The sequence below is a fragment of the Toxotes jaculatrix genome, chromosome 15, assembly GCF_017976425.1.
Source record: "Toxotes jaculatrix isolate fToxJac2 chromosome 15, fToxJac2.pri, whole genome shotgun sequence".
In the NCBI taxonomy this organism is placed as follows: domain Eukaryota; kingdom Metazoa; phylum Chordata; class Actinopteri; family Toxotidae; genus Toxotes; species Toxotes jaculatrix.
The window spans coordinates 7523711-7541773 of NC_054408.1; the positions used below are offsets into that span (position 1 = coordinate 7523711).

The 18063-nt window shown below is 41.7% G+C and overlaps 3 protein-coding genes across 4 annotated transcripts; all 3 read left to right on the top strand.

Annotated features, from left to right (window-relative positions):
* The first annotated feature begins 477 nt into the window (after positions 1 to 477).
* slain1a (SLAIN motif family, member 1a) lies at positions 478 to 9731 on the top strand. Of its 2 annotated transcripts, XM_041057572.1 has the most exons (9): positions 478 to 929; positions 2679 to 2815; positions 5369 to 5485; positions 6311 to 6421; positions 6680 to 6829; positions 7461 to 7790; positions 8253 to 8441; positions 8618 to 8951; positions 9612 to 9731. In XM_041057572.1, the coding sequence occupies exons 1-9, from the start codon at positions 478 to 480 to the stop codon at positions 9685 to 9687; spliced, it is 1896 nt and encodes a 631-aa protein (XP_040913506.1). In that variant the 3' UTR covers positions 9688 to 9731. The 2 variants fall into 2 exon arrangements, with proteins under 2 accessions (XP_040913506.1, XP_040913507.1); XM_041057573.1 differs by lacking the exons at positions 478 to 929; positions 2679 to 2815; positions 5369 to 5485; positions 6311 to 6421; positions 7461 to 7790 and having other exon boundaries at positions 6769 to 6829.
* Positions 9732 to 11075: 1344 nt separating this feature from the next.
* wu:fc50b12 (uncharacterized protein LOC103911624 homolog) lies at positions 11076 to 12067 on the top strand. Its single transcript, XM_041057726.1, has 3 exons — positions 11076 to 11096; positions 11223 to 11386; positions 11833 to 12067. Exons 1-3 carry the CDS (start codon positions 11076 to 11078, stop codon positions 12065 to 12067), a joined length of 420 nt encoding a protein of 139 aa, XP_040913660.1.
* A 1421-nt stretch (positions 12068 to 13488) lies between these two features.
* Positions 13489 to 17832, top strand: kbtbd7 (kelch repeat and BTB (POZ) domain containing 7). Its single transcript, XM_041058103.1, has one exon. The coding sequence runs from the start codon at positions 13802 to 13804 to the stop codon at positions 15671 to 15673; it is 1872 nt and encodes a 623-aa protein (XP_040914037.1). The 5' UTR covers positions 13489 to 13801; the 3' UTR covers positions 15674 to 17832.
* The last annotated feature ends 231 nt before the right edge of the window (positions 17833 to 18063 follow it).

Here is an 18063-nt window from a genome sequence, read left to right on the forward strand (position 1 = left end):
TGGTTGCCCTCTTCCCTGACCACATGGCCACCTGGGCCTGTGCCTGGTAGCACTGTTCAGTCATCCATCCATCACTGGGTGCTTTCATACAAGGGCTACCAATTAGTATTTAATTGAAACTGAAAATAATCCATTTTTGGATTGTTGGTAAGTGTCAGAAATCGTGTTTTCGCCCACAGATCCAAAACTCTATAAAACGATACATAAAGCGTGAAAAAGTCACACATATGTGTACGTTCAAAGCGCCCATAATAAATACTTCCTCTTCAGTGGTGTGATGGGAGTTGAACTCCAAGCTGCTGACCAATGAGGTGGAAGCTGTGCAGTCATACCAGCAGCAGCAGCAGCAGCATCAGTGTGTCTGTGTGTGTGTGGTGGGTTTAAACGGGGGAATCTGGACACCCTCTCTGATTTGAACAGGACCTTCTGCAGGCAGGCCGTGCTTTTTGCTGCCCCTCTCAATGTGCTTTTTACCAAATGGAAGCAGAAGTGTTGAACCCCCAGAGGATGGCAGACGTCAATGGCAACAATAAAATCACTAACGCGGAGCTGGAGGTGCTAAAGCTTCAGGAATTGGTCCGAAAATTGGAGAAGCAAAACGAACAATTGCGGACCAGAGCGAACGCTGTAAACAATTGCTCCATCGGCCCTCATCTCCAGACCTCGTTGTCGTGTCTGCGCGGGGGTACAGCGTATCCGAGCGACCATTTCTCCGGTAAATATGGCATTTCGAGTCCGACACAGTCGCATCCGTGTGCCCCCGGACCCCGGAGTTCACCGGAGGAGCCGTTCGCCTATTTTCAGCCGAGCTCCGTGTCTCCTGATGCCGCTGGGGAGGACAGCGACGCCGCTGGAGCCACAACTGTTTTGGATGAGGTTGATATTTTGGACCTCAACACCGTGCTCCCTGTCGGAGAGCCTGATAGCTGGTAACCACTGTGTTTATATCACCCACTTCATTGCAGACACATATACAGTCTGTCTTTGTGAATTTACAATAATAACAATGACAATAAAGAAATCCGTGTTATTAGATGCTTCACAAGTATCCACAGTTTGGAGACACCATGTGTAATGCTACCCTGCCATGTATCCTCTTATTGATCACATCATTGATTCCTCCCCAGGAAGAGGAGACTTGCAGACAGTGGCAAACAGGGTGACTTTTTACAGGAGGAAATAAAAGAACAAAACCCAATTTGACACAAGCCTTGGGCATCCCAGGATGCACTGTGCTTGCAGCATAGGTATCAGTTCAGAGTAAGACAGCACTGGGATGAAATTAGAAACAATGACCCCCTTCAGTCTGTGATAAAACAGCTCAGCTTTGTGTGCAGTGTTCAGCCCCAGGGTGAACTACTTTGAAACGCTGTATCTGCTGACTTAGGTAGCTCACACACTGACATGCTGACTACTGAGCCGTTTGCAGCTTTATGTATCTGATGTGATGATGTGGAAAAATGTAGCACAGGGCTGAATGCAGCACTGATGGCATCCAGCGCCCACCCAGTGTGTCGGATATACGCTCAGTCCATTTAACATAACTAACTGATCCCCCCGAGTCAGTGAAACACCGTGGCCTAGTTGTCGAATAACAGGTCATTTCTGCTTGGTTCATTTTCTTGAACAAAGACGTGACACATCTTTTTTTTTTTTTTATGTAACCCAGTTTAGTTCATTTTTAGGAATCTCTCATCTCTCCAGTGTAGCATAGTCACACACATCTATATATTTGGTTTTAATGATTTATTTTATAATCGTGCCGTTAGAAGGAAAGTTCAGAGTCAGCTTGTTTTATCCTCTTTATTCAGCGGTCAGATATGTTCCACTGATACCAAGCCCCTGATAAAATGGGGATCCAGTTTCTAGCTCCAGCTTTCAGTTTTTGTGTGACAGAGGCACAAGTATCTAGGGACGCAACAAAGGATTATTTTCTTGATTGATTGATTCATCATTTGGTGAATAACATGTTACAAAATATTTGATTTATTTAAATTTTTACCATCATATATGACAAAGAAAAACAGCAGTTCTTACAGGCTGAAACCACAAAAAAATGGCGATTGTTGCTTGAAAATCGACTGGAATTATTAATTGATTATCCAAATAGTTGCTGTTTAGTCTTATGTTGATTGTCTAATGTATTAACTGACTAATTTTTCAGCGCAATGAGTGTCTGCCTCCCACAGTGAGAAGAAGAGAGAATATCACAAACCTTCCAGTTTCTCACTGTAGCTGTTCTGCACTCACATCCTATACATCACTGCACTGAAAGAAGCTGCCACCGCTTGAATTTTTATTTTACACTGTTGGTTCCATAGCCCACGTTGTTGCCTATAAAATGGCAATTGCTTTTTGTGGAAATTTTGAACGTTAAAGGTGTATTGGCATTTCAACTTCATGAAAATCACCCCCTTCAGACAGGCACAGCTCTACTTTTGCTATAAAGAGGATTTACCATACTGGGTTGTGTACCTGAAAAATATTGCCATTGTAAAACTCAGCCATCAACATCTCTAGATACTATTTTATGTGGACACAGATTGTTCTCCAAATAAAATACAGCAGCTTCCATCTTATTTCATCTCAGTTCTCTATGTACAGTAACTATGTGCTGCACTGTGCTATAAAGGTGGAAGGTGGCAGGACTAAACTGTGGGTTTTGCTGTGTGTTCCAGGCTGTACGTGAGTCCCAAAGCCAAGTTGCAGGGTGAGAGTGTCCTCAGTCCTCTCCAGTGGTGCAGGCAGGTACTGGACCACCCGGGGCCTGAGGTGGAGCTGGCAAAGATGACCCTCTGTCACAGACTGGACCAAGGTACATTGTATTTACCAGTCAGATTAACAGCCTTCATCTGCCCTCACATCTGGACATCTGTCCCTCTGGTTGCTGACATGTGATTATAAGCCATGACACACTTCACCCAACAAAATGTCTCCACGTGCAACAGGATTCCAGCTACAGTTTCTGAGCCGTGGGAGAATTTCACTTCTCACAGCTTCAGTCGTTTCGATTCATTAGACCATCTAACCCACTCTCTTTAAATTTATTGGTTTTAGAGCACCTCAGCCAACTTCCCACAGAGTGATTATTTCTGTGTTAGTGTGGTTGGATGAACTCCCATTTTTACACATATCACTATCTGCAGAGAACAATTAAGATCGGTTTAAGGGATTTGCTTCTCTGCAGATATAAAAGACAATTCCATTTGGAGAGACTCATGCTGTGCTGTTGGATGGCATTGCTTTGTGTTAAGGACTGTGGAAAACAGTAGAGGAGAGGAGAGATGATTATAATGCACTGGTCAAAGTATCACCATTGCACTGTGCCACCAACAAGTGGTTTGCACATACACAGATTTTCTATTTTCAGTTTTTTAAGGGAATGTTGAAAATAGAAAAGAGAAAAAATTTTAATTTTAAATTTTAAATTTTAAATTTTAAATTCAGTTTTCTGAACTTTCTCAGCAAATAATGGAGTAAGTGTATTTCCCAGTACAGTACCCCACGGTAACGTTTTCCCAACATGGCAGTCAAAAACACATTTGCCCCTTCTGTCTATCAGTACCTGACACCTGAGTGAAAACACTTTCTTCTGCCTTACATTGGTCACAGCACCAAGGTGGCACCACATGCACAACCTGGTGAGCTACAAATATTACATTGACCTCTCTTTAGGAAATGGCTCCCACAGAGTGTATTTACATGCACACTATTGTCCTGGATTTGAGTCTTGTCCTGGTTTTAATTATATTTAGACTATACTGGAACATCTGCAGCGAACACATTAAAACCTGGTTATTCAGCTCCCTGTATACGTGATTAGAACATTATCCACGTTGCTAATCTGTCTGCAGTGTTGCTGTCTTTGACTCATCCCAGTCCAACAAATCTGTCGTTTCTGCTCTGACTGAGTCATTTCAACAGCTGAAGATGAACCCACTTTGGTTTTTGGCTAGATTTTGTTTCACCATGTAATCATCAGTGATGGAAGGTGAGAGTGAAGATGCAGTTTATCCGCTGCATTACCACTGTCACACTTTCATTCGTTACATCACTAATAATTATATTATCTCCACTTTTTTTTGTTTTTCTGTCTAAAAACCACGTAACTCAAGTTGAGGACGCACCTGCGCTCATGGCCGAGTTATTTCATATTCCAAAATATCCTGTGTTTCTAAGCATATTGGTGGTTTCTACGACAAGGATATGATGCATAACAGGATACTACAAAACCTCTTCATAATCAGGATGTGTGCTACTCAATGACATTTGCTGCTGGACCCAGTTTTTAGATTTGGTGCTTTACCGTCTCTGCACTCATGCAAAGGGATATGGTTGCCATGGAAACCATGCTTACATTAACTGGGTTTTTGAGGCAGACTTGCACTCGCTGCTTAAAACAGCCTGCACAGAAGACTCTTGTACTATTAAAGCACATACTGTTGCACTCATCGGTGTATAATGCGTGAATGGAAGCGTTCAAAGCGTTCCGGAGATCAGTTATACATTGTGGGCCTGCCATCACACTGTGATTCATTTCTGTATATTTGTAAGTGTTTGTTTGGATGTTCATTCGTGTGTGTATGGTTCAAGGTCCTCTTCTTTCTCTAAAGCTGTATTCAGTGGTTGGCTCTCCTCCTATGGGTCATGAATACATCCTTGTCCCTGAGCTCCAGTAGCTGTTGTTTGTGTAACTTGCTGTGAAAGCTAGTTTTATCCAGTAGCGTTTGAGCCTAATTGTGTCAGGAATGCCAAATGCTCCACTCTGTCAGGTGAGTGGTACTCTGACTACCAATCAGTGGGGGTGTACTCAGTGTTTACACACTGAAGACACATTATCTCAAGTCAGTCATGTCATTCCAAGCTAAGTCTATTCACTGCTGATATATATGTATAAACTAGTTTTTTTGGTATCCAAAAAGCCATCAGTTACAACTTAAAAAACTTTGAATATATTATAACATTGTTATTTCACGACATTAATACAGCAGGCAAAATCAAATTTTAGCAATATAAATGGAACCGCTGCACCCCAAAGAGGACTGTAGTAGATCTAATTCTGATTTGGGAATGAGATGTAGCCTACATGCGCAATCCCTGCTTAGCCTAAGATCCCTCCAGAAAAATCTGTAGTTTAGCCCAATAAGCCACAGTGGTAAGCTGAACCTCGCCTTACTGTATCAGCCTCTTCTGTCTGAGCCGTGACGCAATCATTTAAAACATCAATACTGATCTGTAAAAAGCAGATTAACATTTGGCTGGAGTGTGTTAAAACATAATCAATGTACTGTATGTGTGCGGGTGGACGTGTGTGTTATATGGTAAAGCAATCAGACTAACTTGTTCTTTGCTGCAATCTTGTGTCTAGCTAAGCGGTGGCGAGGAGTTTCCTCCATCCGTCCATACAGCTGCATAGAGGGACTCTCCACCCTCAGCTGCCCCGCCCTGCCTTACACTAAATCTGCTGCACTAACCGAGTCCTCAGGTAACACAAACATACGTATAACTCATGCTAACAACAAAAGAATCATTCTAGATTCTGATTGGCTTCTGATGATCATTTGTAGAGTATTTATTCAATGCAGTATTTCTCCAGTTGAACACATATTGATCTATTTTGTGGCTTCATGGATGAATCCTAATGACGTAGGTGATGCCCTGATATTTTCCTCTGGTGCCTGTAAATATTTCAACATTTACAAAATGGATTGACAAAAAAAAAAATTGTACAGATTGTAATTTCTAACCTTCAGGCCATTGCTGCCCTCATTCACAAGTCTAACACCATAACCGAATAGCAAATGAAATAACAGGAATGTTCACAGAATGTGCAAATGAAGGCTAATCAGCTTACTTTTTTGGGCTAACATTTCGAGTCTGTTAAACGTTTAGACACGATAACAATCTTCATTGCTCAAATTAAAACCAGCTCTTTCCTTGGGCTTCATAGTCATTGCTCCATTTCTCATCCCAAGTAATAAGAAGACAGAGCCAAAAACGTGCATTGCTTCCAGAATAATCTTGGAGCTCACTGTATAAACATCACCCAGATTCTTAAACAACCTGTTACTTGCAGTTTACAATCAGATTACAGTAAATTGCAGGGAAGAGATTATAAGGTCATGCCCTGAGACAGATGGAGACAAGTAAGCTCAAACTCCACCAAAAGAATCCTTCTGCTTGGCTCATCCATATTTTCTATTGACACAATTTGTCAGTGAGTGCAGGTTGAGTTCTGATGTGCATGTTAGGTTGGCTGTTTGTGTGTGACTCTTCTCTCTCTCTTCTTCTGTGTTTCTCACCTTTCAAGTCCCATTGCCATCATCTGGTCAGTCGTTTCTCCAGCCGAGTCTCCCGCTCAGGGCCAGCTGCAGCCTCACTGACAGAGCCCCCACTTTCCTATCAAACTCCACGCTCCACAGTAAGACCCCACTGACAAGCTGCCTTGTCTGCTCTGTCACTCATTTCTGCCGTGTTAGCTGGTGTGAGTCACCATCCGCCTGTGAAGAATATATACACATAAACGTCACATTTGCTATGGAAAAATCTTCTCTGTTCGTTCAGTTCCTCTATCACATGCCTTTTGTTAAAATCACTGCAGTTTCCCCATTTATATTGTATTTGTATTGAAAGTAAAATATCTGGGTGAAATACACGTGTCCCTGCCGTGTGTTTTTAGACGTGGGTCGCCGCCAAGCAGCCATCAGCCCCCAGTCTTCCCTGGACAGCGAGATGGGTGTGTCAGAACTGGAGGATGACTCCATCTCTATGAGCTACAAACTGCAGGATATGACAGATGTGGAGGTCATGGCGCGACTTCAGGAGGAGAGTGAGTTGACTTTCTGAATGTCTTGTGGCCGTTATAGGGGAGTAGAGAAAACAAAGTGTACCTTTCATGAAAAAGGACCTGAACTATGAAGTAAATAAATCATCATGTGAAAACTTCTGCTACCTTCTACACTCTAAACGTATACGATTTTCACATTGCTTAGGTTTGTCTTAGACAATGTTATTTGACTGGGTTTGGTTATTGTCTACACCCGGTGTTTAAGAGATTTGTTTTTTTGGATCTTTGTTTTTATGAGTTATGGGTTTTTGTATCTGAAAACTTGAGATTATATACAGTAAGTGAATGACCATCCATCTATATAGGAAAACACTGATGCATAGCTCTCTGGAGAGGCTGAAATGGGTTACTCTTACATTGCTGAGGTACGGCTGAAACTAAGACAAGTGTTTGACCTTTGAACAGCTGAACTTGAGTAGACAGTAAAATCTTGTTCAATTATGCAGGAGATTTCTGAAAAAAAACATTCCTGTATCAGTCTGGTTTACCGATTCAGTAACTGAATAATGGATGAGGAGTGCCTCCAGAAGGAAATGTATCATATACTATGTGGATTCGTAGGGTTCAGGCTCACGTTTTACACAGATAAAAACAGTGATCTTTCACCTTGCAGGTCTCCGACAGGACTATGCCTCTACCTCAGCCACAGCCAGCCGTCGCAGCTCCAGCTTCTCCTTACACTCCCTGAGGCGCAGTGAGATGGATCTGGAGGAGGAGGATGAGGAGGACGAGGGCTATGACCAGCTCCCTCCCCCCCAGCCTCGACTGTTCCGCACAGGGTCTATGCAGAGGGGCAGCCTGCCCCACTCTCACACCTTCTCCAGTATCAGAGACTGCAGACGCAGCTCGACCACCCCTCAGTTTTCACTCAGTGGACTCTCCCAGTACTCTGGACCCTCCAGCCTGACCACAGAAACACATACAGCATACAGGAATAGCACAGGTGAGTGTCTAATGAATTCCTTATCCACTTGGAGCTGTAAAATCACTAAATATCCTCCTAAATAACAATGTCACTGTAAGGGTTCAGATTTTCCCATAGAAATAGACGTGAATGTCCCAATTCAGACCAAAGGCATCTTGACAGCATTACCCACATTTGAGATGTCCCTAATTTCTGACCCGACAATTTCTGGATGTGCCAAGACGGATTTATAGAGTGCTCTTGGTTACAGGACTTAAAAAGCATCCCCAGCTAGGGTCAGTGCTCTGCATTCCATCAGCTGCACGACTGACTGATGTTGTAGTCTAAGACAAATTTGACTCATGATGGTGAGGAGCAAATCTGAAAGTGTTTTTTTCGGATTATCAGACTGTTCCTTTGATATTTGAAATGTGACTCAACATTTTACAAAGCTCCAAATGTACTCAACACCTGATCTGGCTTGTTGATATGGTTGCATAGACAAGCTACGGAGAAGCATGCCCAACCTGATCCGAGCTCCAAGCATGCCCAGTGTTCCCAGTATGCCATGCCTGGCTTCCCCTGTCAACCCACCCTCCCACGGCCCCTCTTCCTTGCCAACAATATCCTCCCTCCGGAGCAGCCAGAGCTTTGACTCATCCAGTGGGCTCGCACGACTCCAGTCCTCCAGTAAGACTTATTTCCTCACCTCTATGAATAAATCAGCCATTCAAGGCTCATTTTTATTCATGAGTTAATATAGAGCACTGTTGTTTGAAGGCATGGCAATTTCACATGCAGTAATTGCAATACTGTCACTGATGTTAGAGTAACTTTCATCTAACTCTTCTCTTGCTGTGTCTCAGTTCCCTCCCCAGGCCAGCTCGGTCAGCGAGTCCAGAGCGTGACGAACTTCCCAACCACTACCCGACACCCGCTAAAAGCCACAGCCTATGTAAGCCCCACAGTACAGCAGGGCCCAGCCTCCACCCCCCTTTCCATCTCTACCAGTCAACACTCCATCCCGAGCAACGTCGCACTGCCTCAGCCAATAAAACCCAGCAGCAGTTTGGTACCACAGCCCCTAAAAGCCAGCGCTAACCAGCCAGCTGCCCCCCGCAGTTCCCTTCCTCGCCCAGCATCCTTTGTCGGAACAAGTGGTCTTCCACGTGCAAGCAAAATCGCCCCACCCACACGCAGGTAAGGGCATATATACCGACTCTAGTAAATTGCCTTAAGTTTAACTGTCCTTTGTGAGTTCAGCAGTGTTACAGGAGTGCAATGCTAAATCAGCAGAATACTCTTTTCTCTTTCTGTACTGCCAAACGTGGAAGCACGAAGCATTCTGAAACTGGGTTCAGAGCTATGCCCCAAATCCATACTGCATCCTTTTACATTTAGTATGCAAGACATAAATGTATTTAACCCTTTTACAGTAAGTTTATGTCTTGTATACTGACTGCAAGAAGAGTATACTATAAAGATTAACATATAGTACATTCTGCATTATGTGTTGATTAATTGGCTAGTCTGTTAAAATTCTATGTATTGATTTTTTTCAAGTAAAAATGCTGCTTTTCTTACTTTACTTACATTATAGTGAATTTAATATTTTGCAGTTTTGGTTGTTTTCTTGATCAAAAATATAATTGAACAATTGAAAGCACTTTTGTTTGAAAATGCAAATACTTGTTAGTATTACATACTAATTTCTTATTAGTATGTAATAAGGAATTGGGACATCACATCACAGGTATTTCAACATTTACACTGATCGTCCAGAGTGAGGTGCTATTGTTAAAGGTCATACCTTGAAAGGCAATTAAACCAGGTGGGTGACTGGTTTCTTCCCATCTACAGTTTGCTGACTCCTCCAAAGAGCCTGGCTGCCCTGAGTTCCCTGAGGGATGGCAGCTGGAAAGATGGCTGCTACTGAACCCAAATGAGCAGAAGTTCAGGAGGTGCACAGGGTAACACTGCATGGGACCCAACTGATTTAAAATGTTGCTGTCAGGGGTTCCCACTCTTGGGCTGTGGCTCAAGAGAGAGTGACTGTTAACATTTCTAAAAAGCACTACTCTTCACTGACAAAGTGAAGACTGAGAACAGTATGGGTCCAGCAGGCTGGATCTTTACATTACTACCTGCTGAAACACAAACTGACACACAATGAAACAACCTGGCAATATTCTGATAATTAGTTGTTAAATGTGAACTGGATCTTCTTTGATATGTGTTATTTTTGATTTGTCATTGTGGATAGTCGAGGCTTTCATTCCACAGAATGAAAATTTAGAAAAAAATAGCCCATGCTTTTGTACATGCTTTTAATGATTTCATCTGATTTCATCTGACTAATTTTGTAAGTTGTTTTTTTTTATTGTTTTTTTCAGACTGTGGTGTCAGATATGAAGTTGAACCTGAAGTTGGAATTTTGTTACATCCTGTGCCTGTTAAAAAGCAGTGTAATTCATGTCATTTATATTTATTGGCTGGACCTCACAGCACTTTTGATCGGAGTAACGATTAACTCGTTAAAATAATTTATCGGCTTTGTTTCTTAAGTGAAGTATGGCATTTGTTTATGTAAGTGTACACATTTTATCCTTTGGCTAGTTTCTTTTCATTATTGTTTACATGACAGCTGAGATTTTTAATGTTCTTTGATAAACATAATCGCTGCAATAATATTGCACATAGAGCCCTGATGCTTTTTATGGATGACAAGAATTTAAAGAGGAGGTGAATTTTTAAAGTGAATAAAAGCCTTTCAAAATATTTTTGCATTTTCCCTGTCTATCTTGAATGTATTTAACGTGGATTGAAGTAATGAAATAGAAGGGGAAATTGAAAAAAAATGAAAGCGATTAGCGCTAATGATCAATTGGAGATGGCATTGTTTCCCCACTGTGCAAAGTAACAAGCCAGCATTGGCACTGTAAAATAAAGGCAAAATAATATGCCAAACAAATCCCCCACAGTGAGGATTTCAGTCCAATTTTAGACTGATTTCAGACAATTTCAGACCTTTTATGTGGCAGCAGGTGGGGACGGCTCCACATGGGACCCTGGAGCTAAAGAGACTAATGTTTAACAGGTTAGTATGTTGACATTGAATCTCCCCAGTAACACTGAAACCACGCTTATATTTGGTGTATTGTACCTTAAGGTAAGTGACTAAAATCTCTGCCTGCTATTTGAAATTTCTGACCATAAATATTTGTTTAACCTTTTCCACAGTATTGTTAAATCTGGTTTATGAACACAGGTACTCAGAGTGTGACTCGTGTGATCAGCGCTGCTGATCTTTTGGAATTTGAGATAATGCCCAACAAAGCTCAAGAGGTATGTGTAATCTGTTTTCATTTTCACTTCCATGTATCTTAAATCAGCAAAGGTGTTTCACTGAAATTAGTTGACACTGTCATTGAAAATAATAAATCTTTTTTTTTTCTATTTAAATTTTTTTAGGATGCTGTAATTAACCTGAAGACACTGCAGGAGTTTTCCAGCCAGCTTGGTTTTGAGTGGACAGTTTTGGCATATGAGCTTGGCTTCAGCAGAACTGAGATAGGCCGTTTCCACACCACATCTACAGAGAAGCGTGACCAGGCCAGGACCATGTTGGAGAGCTGGTACATTGTGTGTGCATTTGTGTGTAACTTGATGTTGTAGTAACATTTAGTCAATGTCATTGTACAGATACAATGATACGGATATATTACAGTGGCGTTATACTTACATAATACTTCAACATGATGCATGTAAGGGTGTTTTCTGAATTTACACAAGATTATTAACATAAGGATATACTCAATATACAGTTATGTATCTGCCCTATCATTCTGTACAATGTTTGCGCATATTTTTATCTTTCAAACTAACACAAATGGATCATTTGAAACCACAGGATTCTTTAAGTTCAAATAAGCACTCAGGACTTTTCATATAATAAATTTAGTAAGTTGTTTGTGTTTTCCTGTGACCTCTTGAGCTTTGACTTTTGGGCTATCTACACACTGATGCAACTCCATAGTAATACATGACTATCTCTCTTCTGTTTCCCTTCCTTTGTTCGCAGGTATGAGAAGTCATGGGACAAGCCTAATAAGACCAAGCTGTTGCAAGATGGACTGGAGAGAGCAGGCAGGCGAGACCTTGCTGAAAGGCTGCGCTGCCTCCACTGGGGCCACCAGAAGCTGAGCCGCAGGGTGGAGCTGCCCTCTGCCTTCCCCTTCCTCATCACAGTCCACAAGACCATCCATAACCAAGACGCACTGCGCAGGATCAACGACCTCAACCGCAGATACACTTGAAGCTGGGTGAAAATGCAAAAAATAGTGGTCTACACCCATAATTCTGACTTTACGAGCATATTGTCAGCTATGTTGCACACTGTATGTGATCGGAAATAAATGGACTGAATGTCACTGAACAAATGAGAAGCACACCCCCATTACTCCATTAAAATTCAGTTTTTGCCATTACAATCTTAAGAATTCTTGTCTGAGAAGCAGAACAAAAGCAAAAGCTACAATTATGCATAAAAAGAAAGAGACGTGATGAATCCTTACATCTGAGAAGCTGCAATCAGGAAATGTTTGACAATTGTGCATGATACATAACAGAAATTATTAATATGCCGTACATATTATTGTACAATGCATTTATTAAACTTTAATTTGTACGCAGAGTGAAGTTTGGGTATCGCAGGCTTATTGTGCTTGAATCATATGATTGTTTTGTTCAAGAGTTTATTGGCTAGTGTTTGATTGCTTTGGTGCTTCATATTCCAATAGGCTTTACAACCTAATTAATGACTTGATTAATATTGTTCACTAATGGGTTTTACTCATCTTTTCATTCACAAAAGATTTTAGGCATGAAAATGATACATTGCAGTAAGGTTTTGACCAGGAGCAGTAACTTCCTTGGGCCACTTTCATGTCTGTACAGTACATGTACAGAGCTACAGCCAGGAGCTTCGAAGTTAGTGAGCTTAGTGAAAAACCACCATAAATTTATGCAGGAGCAGAGTGCTGCATATACATTTTTAACAGGGAAATTAAGTATATAGCGAAATAAATTAAATATCTTCCCCAACATAGTGTCAGACCATCACTGTCTATCACAGAATTCATAATAATGATTATGAACTGGTGATTTTTGGTAAGTGATTTGTGAATAAACTTTCTTATTCTCACACTTAATCTTATTAATTCTATGAACTAATTCAAATAAATCAAATATATAAAAATACAAAGAATCGCGTGGCTTTAAAATTGAACGTTTGAAAATAAAATCTATTTTCTACTATATATTTAAATGTTAATATTAGCAGCTATGCTGTGCATGGATTCGGGGATTACAACCAAACATAATTGACCTAGTTATACAAACCAATCAGAGACGTGAAACCACTTAGCAAGGTTGTGTGAACGAGCGGTGACCCACAGTGGAAGCCAGTCAAGGTTGCCTTCAAAATAAGAGATGACACTACACCCATTTTGGGATAAAAATGACTAATTTAACTAGTAGAAAGTGGCAAACGTGTAGTCTGGCACTAAAATCATTTATGGGCTCATAGAATTGGAGACAGAGTGACACAAAGGAAAATCCGTGCAACACTTGTGAACAAAATTAGGTTTTACTTTTGAAATTTCTCCCGGAAGCTGTAGTTCCAACCTTGGAAACACTGGCAGTGTTATTTTATTCTATGAGACTGCTACACTGAAAACGGATGGCTGTGTTATTGAGTTAAAAGAAAAATCAACGAAAACTGACACTACTGTTAGAGCGACTCTCGAGGTTTTCCAGTTTGTGACTTATCTCTGATTGAAACGCGACATTATGCTCATTTGGAGACCGAGAACTGTTGGCTTTCACACACACAGCGGACCGTTCAGCTGTTAAGTCGCTGCTAATTTTTTTTTTTTTCCACGGCTTATGTTTGATATACATCCGTAAACGCATGTGTCATCACCTCTCGAGTATGTTATTTGAAGCCTTCGACGACTTAAAATAACAATTTGCTTACTGAAGTCGCAGCAATGGCTTCGGCGCTGAGTTGCTTCAGCGGTCCCGAGGTGCTGGAGGACGGGAATCACGCTCGGGGATTGATGACCGAGTTGAAGTCACTGTACGACTGTCGGCTGCTCGGGGATGTTACCATCGGAGTGGAGTGTGAAGAGGAGTCACTGGAGCACAGCGGCGAGTCAAACAGAGGCGACATCGACCAACTTTTCCTGTGCAGCCGCAACGTCCTCGCCGCTGCCAGCCCTTACTTCAAGAGCATGTTCACCGGGGGGTTGAATGAGAGCATGCAGGAGAGAGTGGTCATACGCGGGGTGGACGCCGAGTCCATGTCGGTAATCATCGACTACTGCTACACAGGCAGGGTGACCATAACGGAGGGCAACGTGCAGAGGCTGTACGCAGCTGCCAACATGCTTCAGCTTGAGTACATAAGGAAAGCCTGCTCCAGTTTCATGACAAGGAGGCTGGACCTCTCCAACTGTGTGGGCATACTGAAATTTGCAGACACTTATGACAATCCTGAGCTGAAGGAGAATGCACAGGCGTTCATAGCCAGGAACTTTAGCCAGGTGTGTAATGGAGGGGAGCTTTGTGAGCTGGATTTGACGCAGTTCAAGGAGCTGTTGTCTCTGGATACTTTGGACGTGGACTGTGAAAGGAAGGTATGCTCAGCAGCTTTGCAGTGGATAGAGGCTAATGCACCACAGAAAAGAGAGGATGCATTACAGGCACTTAAGTGTGTACGCTGGAACTTGTTTACTGAAAAGGACAAGTGTTACCTTGAGGGCCTCATGGAAACGCCTTTAATTGAGAAATACCTTGAATCTTTCTTTAACAGGTCTACAGAGGACAGCTGTGGGATGCCTGCCACACAAGATGTACCAAAACACAGAATAGGTGTGAGTGCAAAAGAAATGATTCTCTTCTTTGGCCTACCCAATGACAACATAATGTGCTGTGACCCATACTCGGAGGACTTGTATTTTATGGCTCCTCCTTTAGAAGACCTTAGCAGTCAGGATTACAAACGCTCTACCATGGAGTCCTTAATCGCCTGTGCCACACCTGAAAACAACCTGTACCTAGCCTCCCACCTTTCTAAACACTTCTGGCTGTATAACCCTGTGCTTAACAGCTGGCAGGAGCTGGCAGAGAGGCCACTAGGGAGGATACACTCTGGGATGGGCTACCTTAATGGTCATGTGTACCTTTTGGGGGGAAGAAATCCAGTGACGGACACTAGACTGAAGGAGGTTGAGTGTTACAGCGTCCAGAGGAACCAGTGGACGTTTGTGGCTCCTCTGCCTCACTCTTTGGGTAAAATGCAGGTGGTAGCATTAAATGACCACCTGTATGTGGTAAACAAAAGGAGAATGCTTTGCTATGATCCCAAGAGGAACCGCTGGCGCCACTGTGGGTCACTAAGAAGAGACAAGCTTCACAAAGCTTGCGTATTTCAGGACCAGATCATCTGTGTGTGTGATATCCCTGTGGTGAAAGCCTACAGCCCCACCAGGGGTGAATGGAGGAGGCTGGGTGACATTCCTATTGACAGTCGAGCTCTAAACTACCAGGTGATCCAGCACAACAGCAAGCTGCTTCTCCTCACTCAGACTTTACTGCAGCACAACAAAAACAGGGTCCTCATCCATGAATACGACCCAGCCAGAGACACCTGGAAGAATGTCATGGCAGTGTATGTGTCCACCCTGGGGCCTGTGTGTGTTTCAACACGCGTGTACCCTGCATGCCTGGGTTCTGCTCACAGCTTCTCTACAGAAGAGGATGATGACAGTGGCTCCAGTGCCGACTGGGACTTTGATGGGTTGACAGATGCAGACTCTGACTCTGGCAGCTCTAGCTCTTTCTCAGATGAGAACTGGTAGTGAAATGTGTTACTGTGTCAAAGAAAAGTTTAACTTATTTGTAATTTAATGAACTTTTACAGGGTTCTGTCTGTCGGGAGAACTCACAGATCCAGATTAAATTCAGTATTAAAGCCAACCATTGAGAGTGGAAGCACAAGCTGTTTAGAAGTGGAAATCTTTACATTCTTTATTTTACATCTTCTCACAAGATTGCCGAATGACTATACATGGGAGGAGGGATGGAACGAAGCAGAGTTGGCCTCAGTGATTCTTTTCAACTTTTTTTCACACAGTGAGAACAGATGCCAAGAGTCAAGGGCTTTGTTCTTCAGTTTGATGTTTCATGTCCTTCCATTGGGAATTTGTCTTGCATGTTTCTATCATGTAAGACAAATACACAATAGAAACATAACTGATCAGCAGTAGGTTCCTCTATAGAGTGGAGGTTCTACCTTCATAATTTAGCACAAGTACAAGGACAGGTGAATGAAGCATACGCCAGATGTAGTATTACACTTCCATAAAATTAGGAAGGGACAGATTAGCAAAGAAAGGTCCAAATCAATTCAGCAGACGCTGATGGTTCGCTGATGACTTGCTGAACACAGGTGTTACTAATAAGATAAGTAATTTCTGCTTTGCGTTGCAATAACTGCTGGAGCTGGGCCATCGTTAATGTTCTTAGTTCCACCTGTGCTTTTCCTGCCATGACAAGTCAAAATGTCTGGTGTAAAGAGGTCTGTAAATTTCTGATTTTAGAGTGATCTCATTCGGCCAAGGCTATCAAGATTCATTTAGGAAGCAAAATGACTTTTAAAGTACAAGATTAACAGACTTTGACAGGTTGATAAAGGAACAACTGGTGGTGCTCATCAAGCACATCAAGCATTTTTTTTTTTGGTGTAGAATTTCATGGCAGAAAAATTGGGAACTACTACTTGATTAGCAGTCACATTTTTCTCACCCGTAGTTTGCAAAGCAGGCTAAAAGTTTGTACACTCCAAACCCAACCTGAGATATCCAGGTTTTTTTGTTTAGATCTGACAAAGCTCTTCCAGAGCTACAAAAGACATTATATGTGAAACTGTTTGCACATGCTGCCCATGATAAGTAAGTTAACATGTTTATGTTAAATCAGGGGAGGGCCCCTTGAATGCTTTAAGACTTAGTGCTTGTGTTGTGTTATATAAAGACAAGTTTGTGACAGAAATATTTGCTAATAACATGTTATTGAGCTTGAATACAGGAGCACACCTGCTTATGATCAGTGTAAAATCATGACTGTGACTTTCGGGACATCAGGCAGCTCAAGTGACTCACGTTGATGACTTCAGACACAACTGGTCATTTACAGGGCTTTAATATTTAATGTCCTTTTTTATGGTGTTGATGCACCTCAAGATGTCACACACAGCCGGTGTTGTGAAAACTACTGTATGAAATGTAGAAGCCAATGTACTGTACGCTCACTCAGGTTTAGGCTTAAGCAAAAGCCTGTATGCCATGATTGACCTTTTTATTTTTTCGAGATGTAGTGAAATTAGGTAGCTTTGGTGACAAATTATACATTTTATTAAATTTATTTGAAAGTATTTTATTGTGTGGATGTATGTGTTTTTGTATCTATGTTTTTTTTAATTTAACATTTATGTTACAATCAGAAATCAAAATTCACAGTGTTTTGAGTATTGTTTGGTCATGATGAATTGTTTTAATTGGATGAAATTTTGTCTGCATGTATACAACTGTTGCAAAGCCATTGCCCTCACCAACCACCCCATACATGCACTTACCAGTTTACTAGCTGTGTTGAAACACATTGAAGTGTTTTAATCATCTCTCTAAGCTCAATGATATAAATGTTGTGGACAAAATATTAGAAACACCTCTGAGAATAATGCAATACCACAAACGACAGCCTCCAAAGTTCAGCACCTCTAAAACTGACCTTTATGAATGTAGGATTTATTACGGAGTTGTTGTATGAGACTGAGTTTTAGCTGTAGTACCTAATAAACTGGTAAATGAGTGTAATTCTCCCTGTTGTGTCTGTATGATGAATAGTTGAAGTGTTATATTTTTGGATGTGTGTATGAGGGGGAGGGGTTGATTGGCTGTGCTAAAACATGTGGTCTGAACTATAAAGCTGTTTTGCTATGTGTCAAATAAACATCTATGTCTGATGCAGAAGAGCATTTGTGTGTTTATTATTGGGGTTTTTTTTTTTCCCAAAAATGTATTTAACAAGTTAGAACATGAAGTACACAAGATGAGACTGCAACATGTTGAGCCTGAAGGTTACAGATCAATAGATGAAGATGAGAGGATCTGTGAATGTTGTGAGCTTAATGAAGTGGAAGGCAAAATAAATTTTATTTATTCTTTACCTCTACCCAGGTGCAGCAATA

Bases quoted from the DNA above. Each gene is read 5' to 3' on its own strand.
- slain1a (XM_041057572.1), top strand. From the start codon at position 478: ATGGAAGCAGAAGTGTTGAACCCCCAGAGGATGGCAGACGTCAATGGC. The intron at 6,422-6,679 runs GTAAGACCCCAC...GTGTGTTTTTAG, and splicing joins ATCAAACTCCACGCTCCACA to ACGTGGGTCGCCGCCAAGCA. The intron at 6,830-7,460 runs GTGAGTTGACTT...TTCACCTTGCAG, and splicing joins GGCGCGACTTCAGGAGGAGA to GTCTCCGACAGGACTATGCC.
- wu:fc50b12 (XM_041057726.1), top strand. From the start codon at position 11,076: ATGCCCAACAAAGCTCAAGAG. The intron at 11,097-11,222 runs GTATGTGTAATC...AAATTTTTTTAG, and splicing joins TGCCCAACAAAGCTCAAGAG to GATGCTGTAATTAACCTGAA. The intron at 11,387-11,832 runs GTACATTGTGTG...CTTTGTTCGCAG, and splicing joins AGGACCATGTTGGAGAGCTG to GTATGAGAAGTCATGGGACA.
- kbtbd7 (XM_041058103.1), top strand. From the start codon at position 13,802: ATGGCTTCGGCGCTGAGTTGCTTCAGCGGTCCCGAGGTGCTGGAGGAC.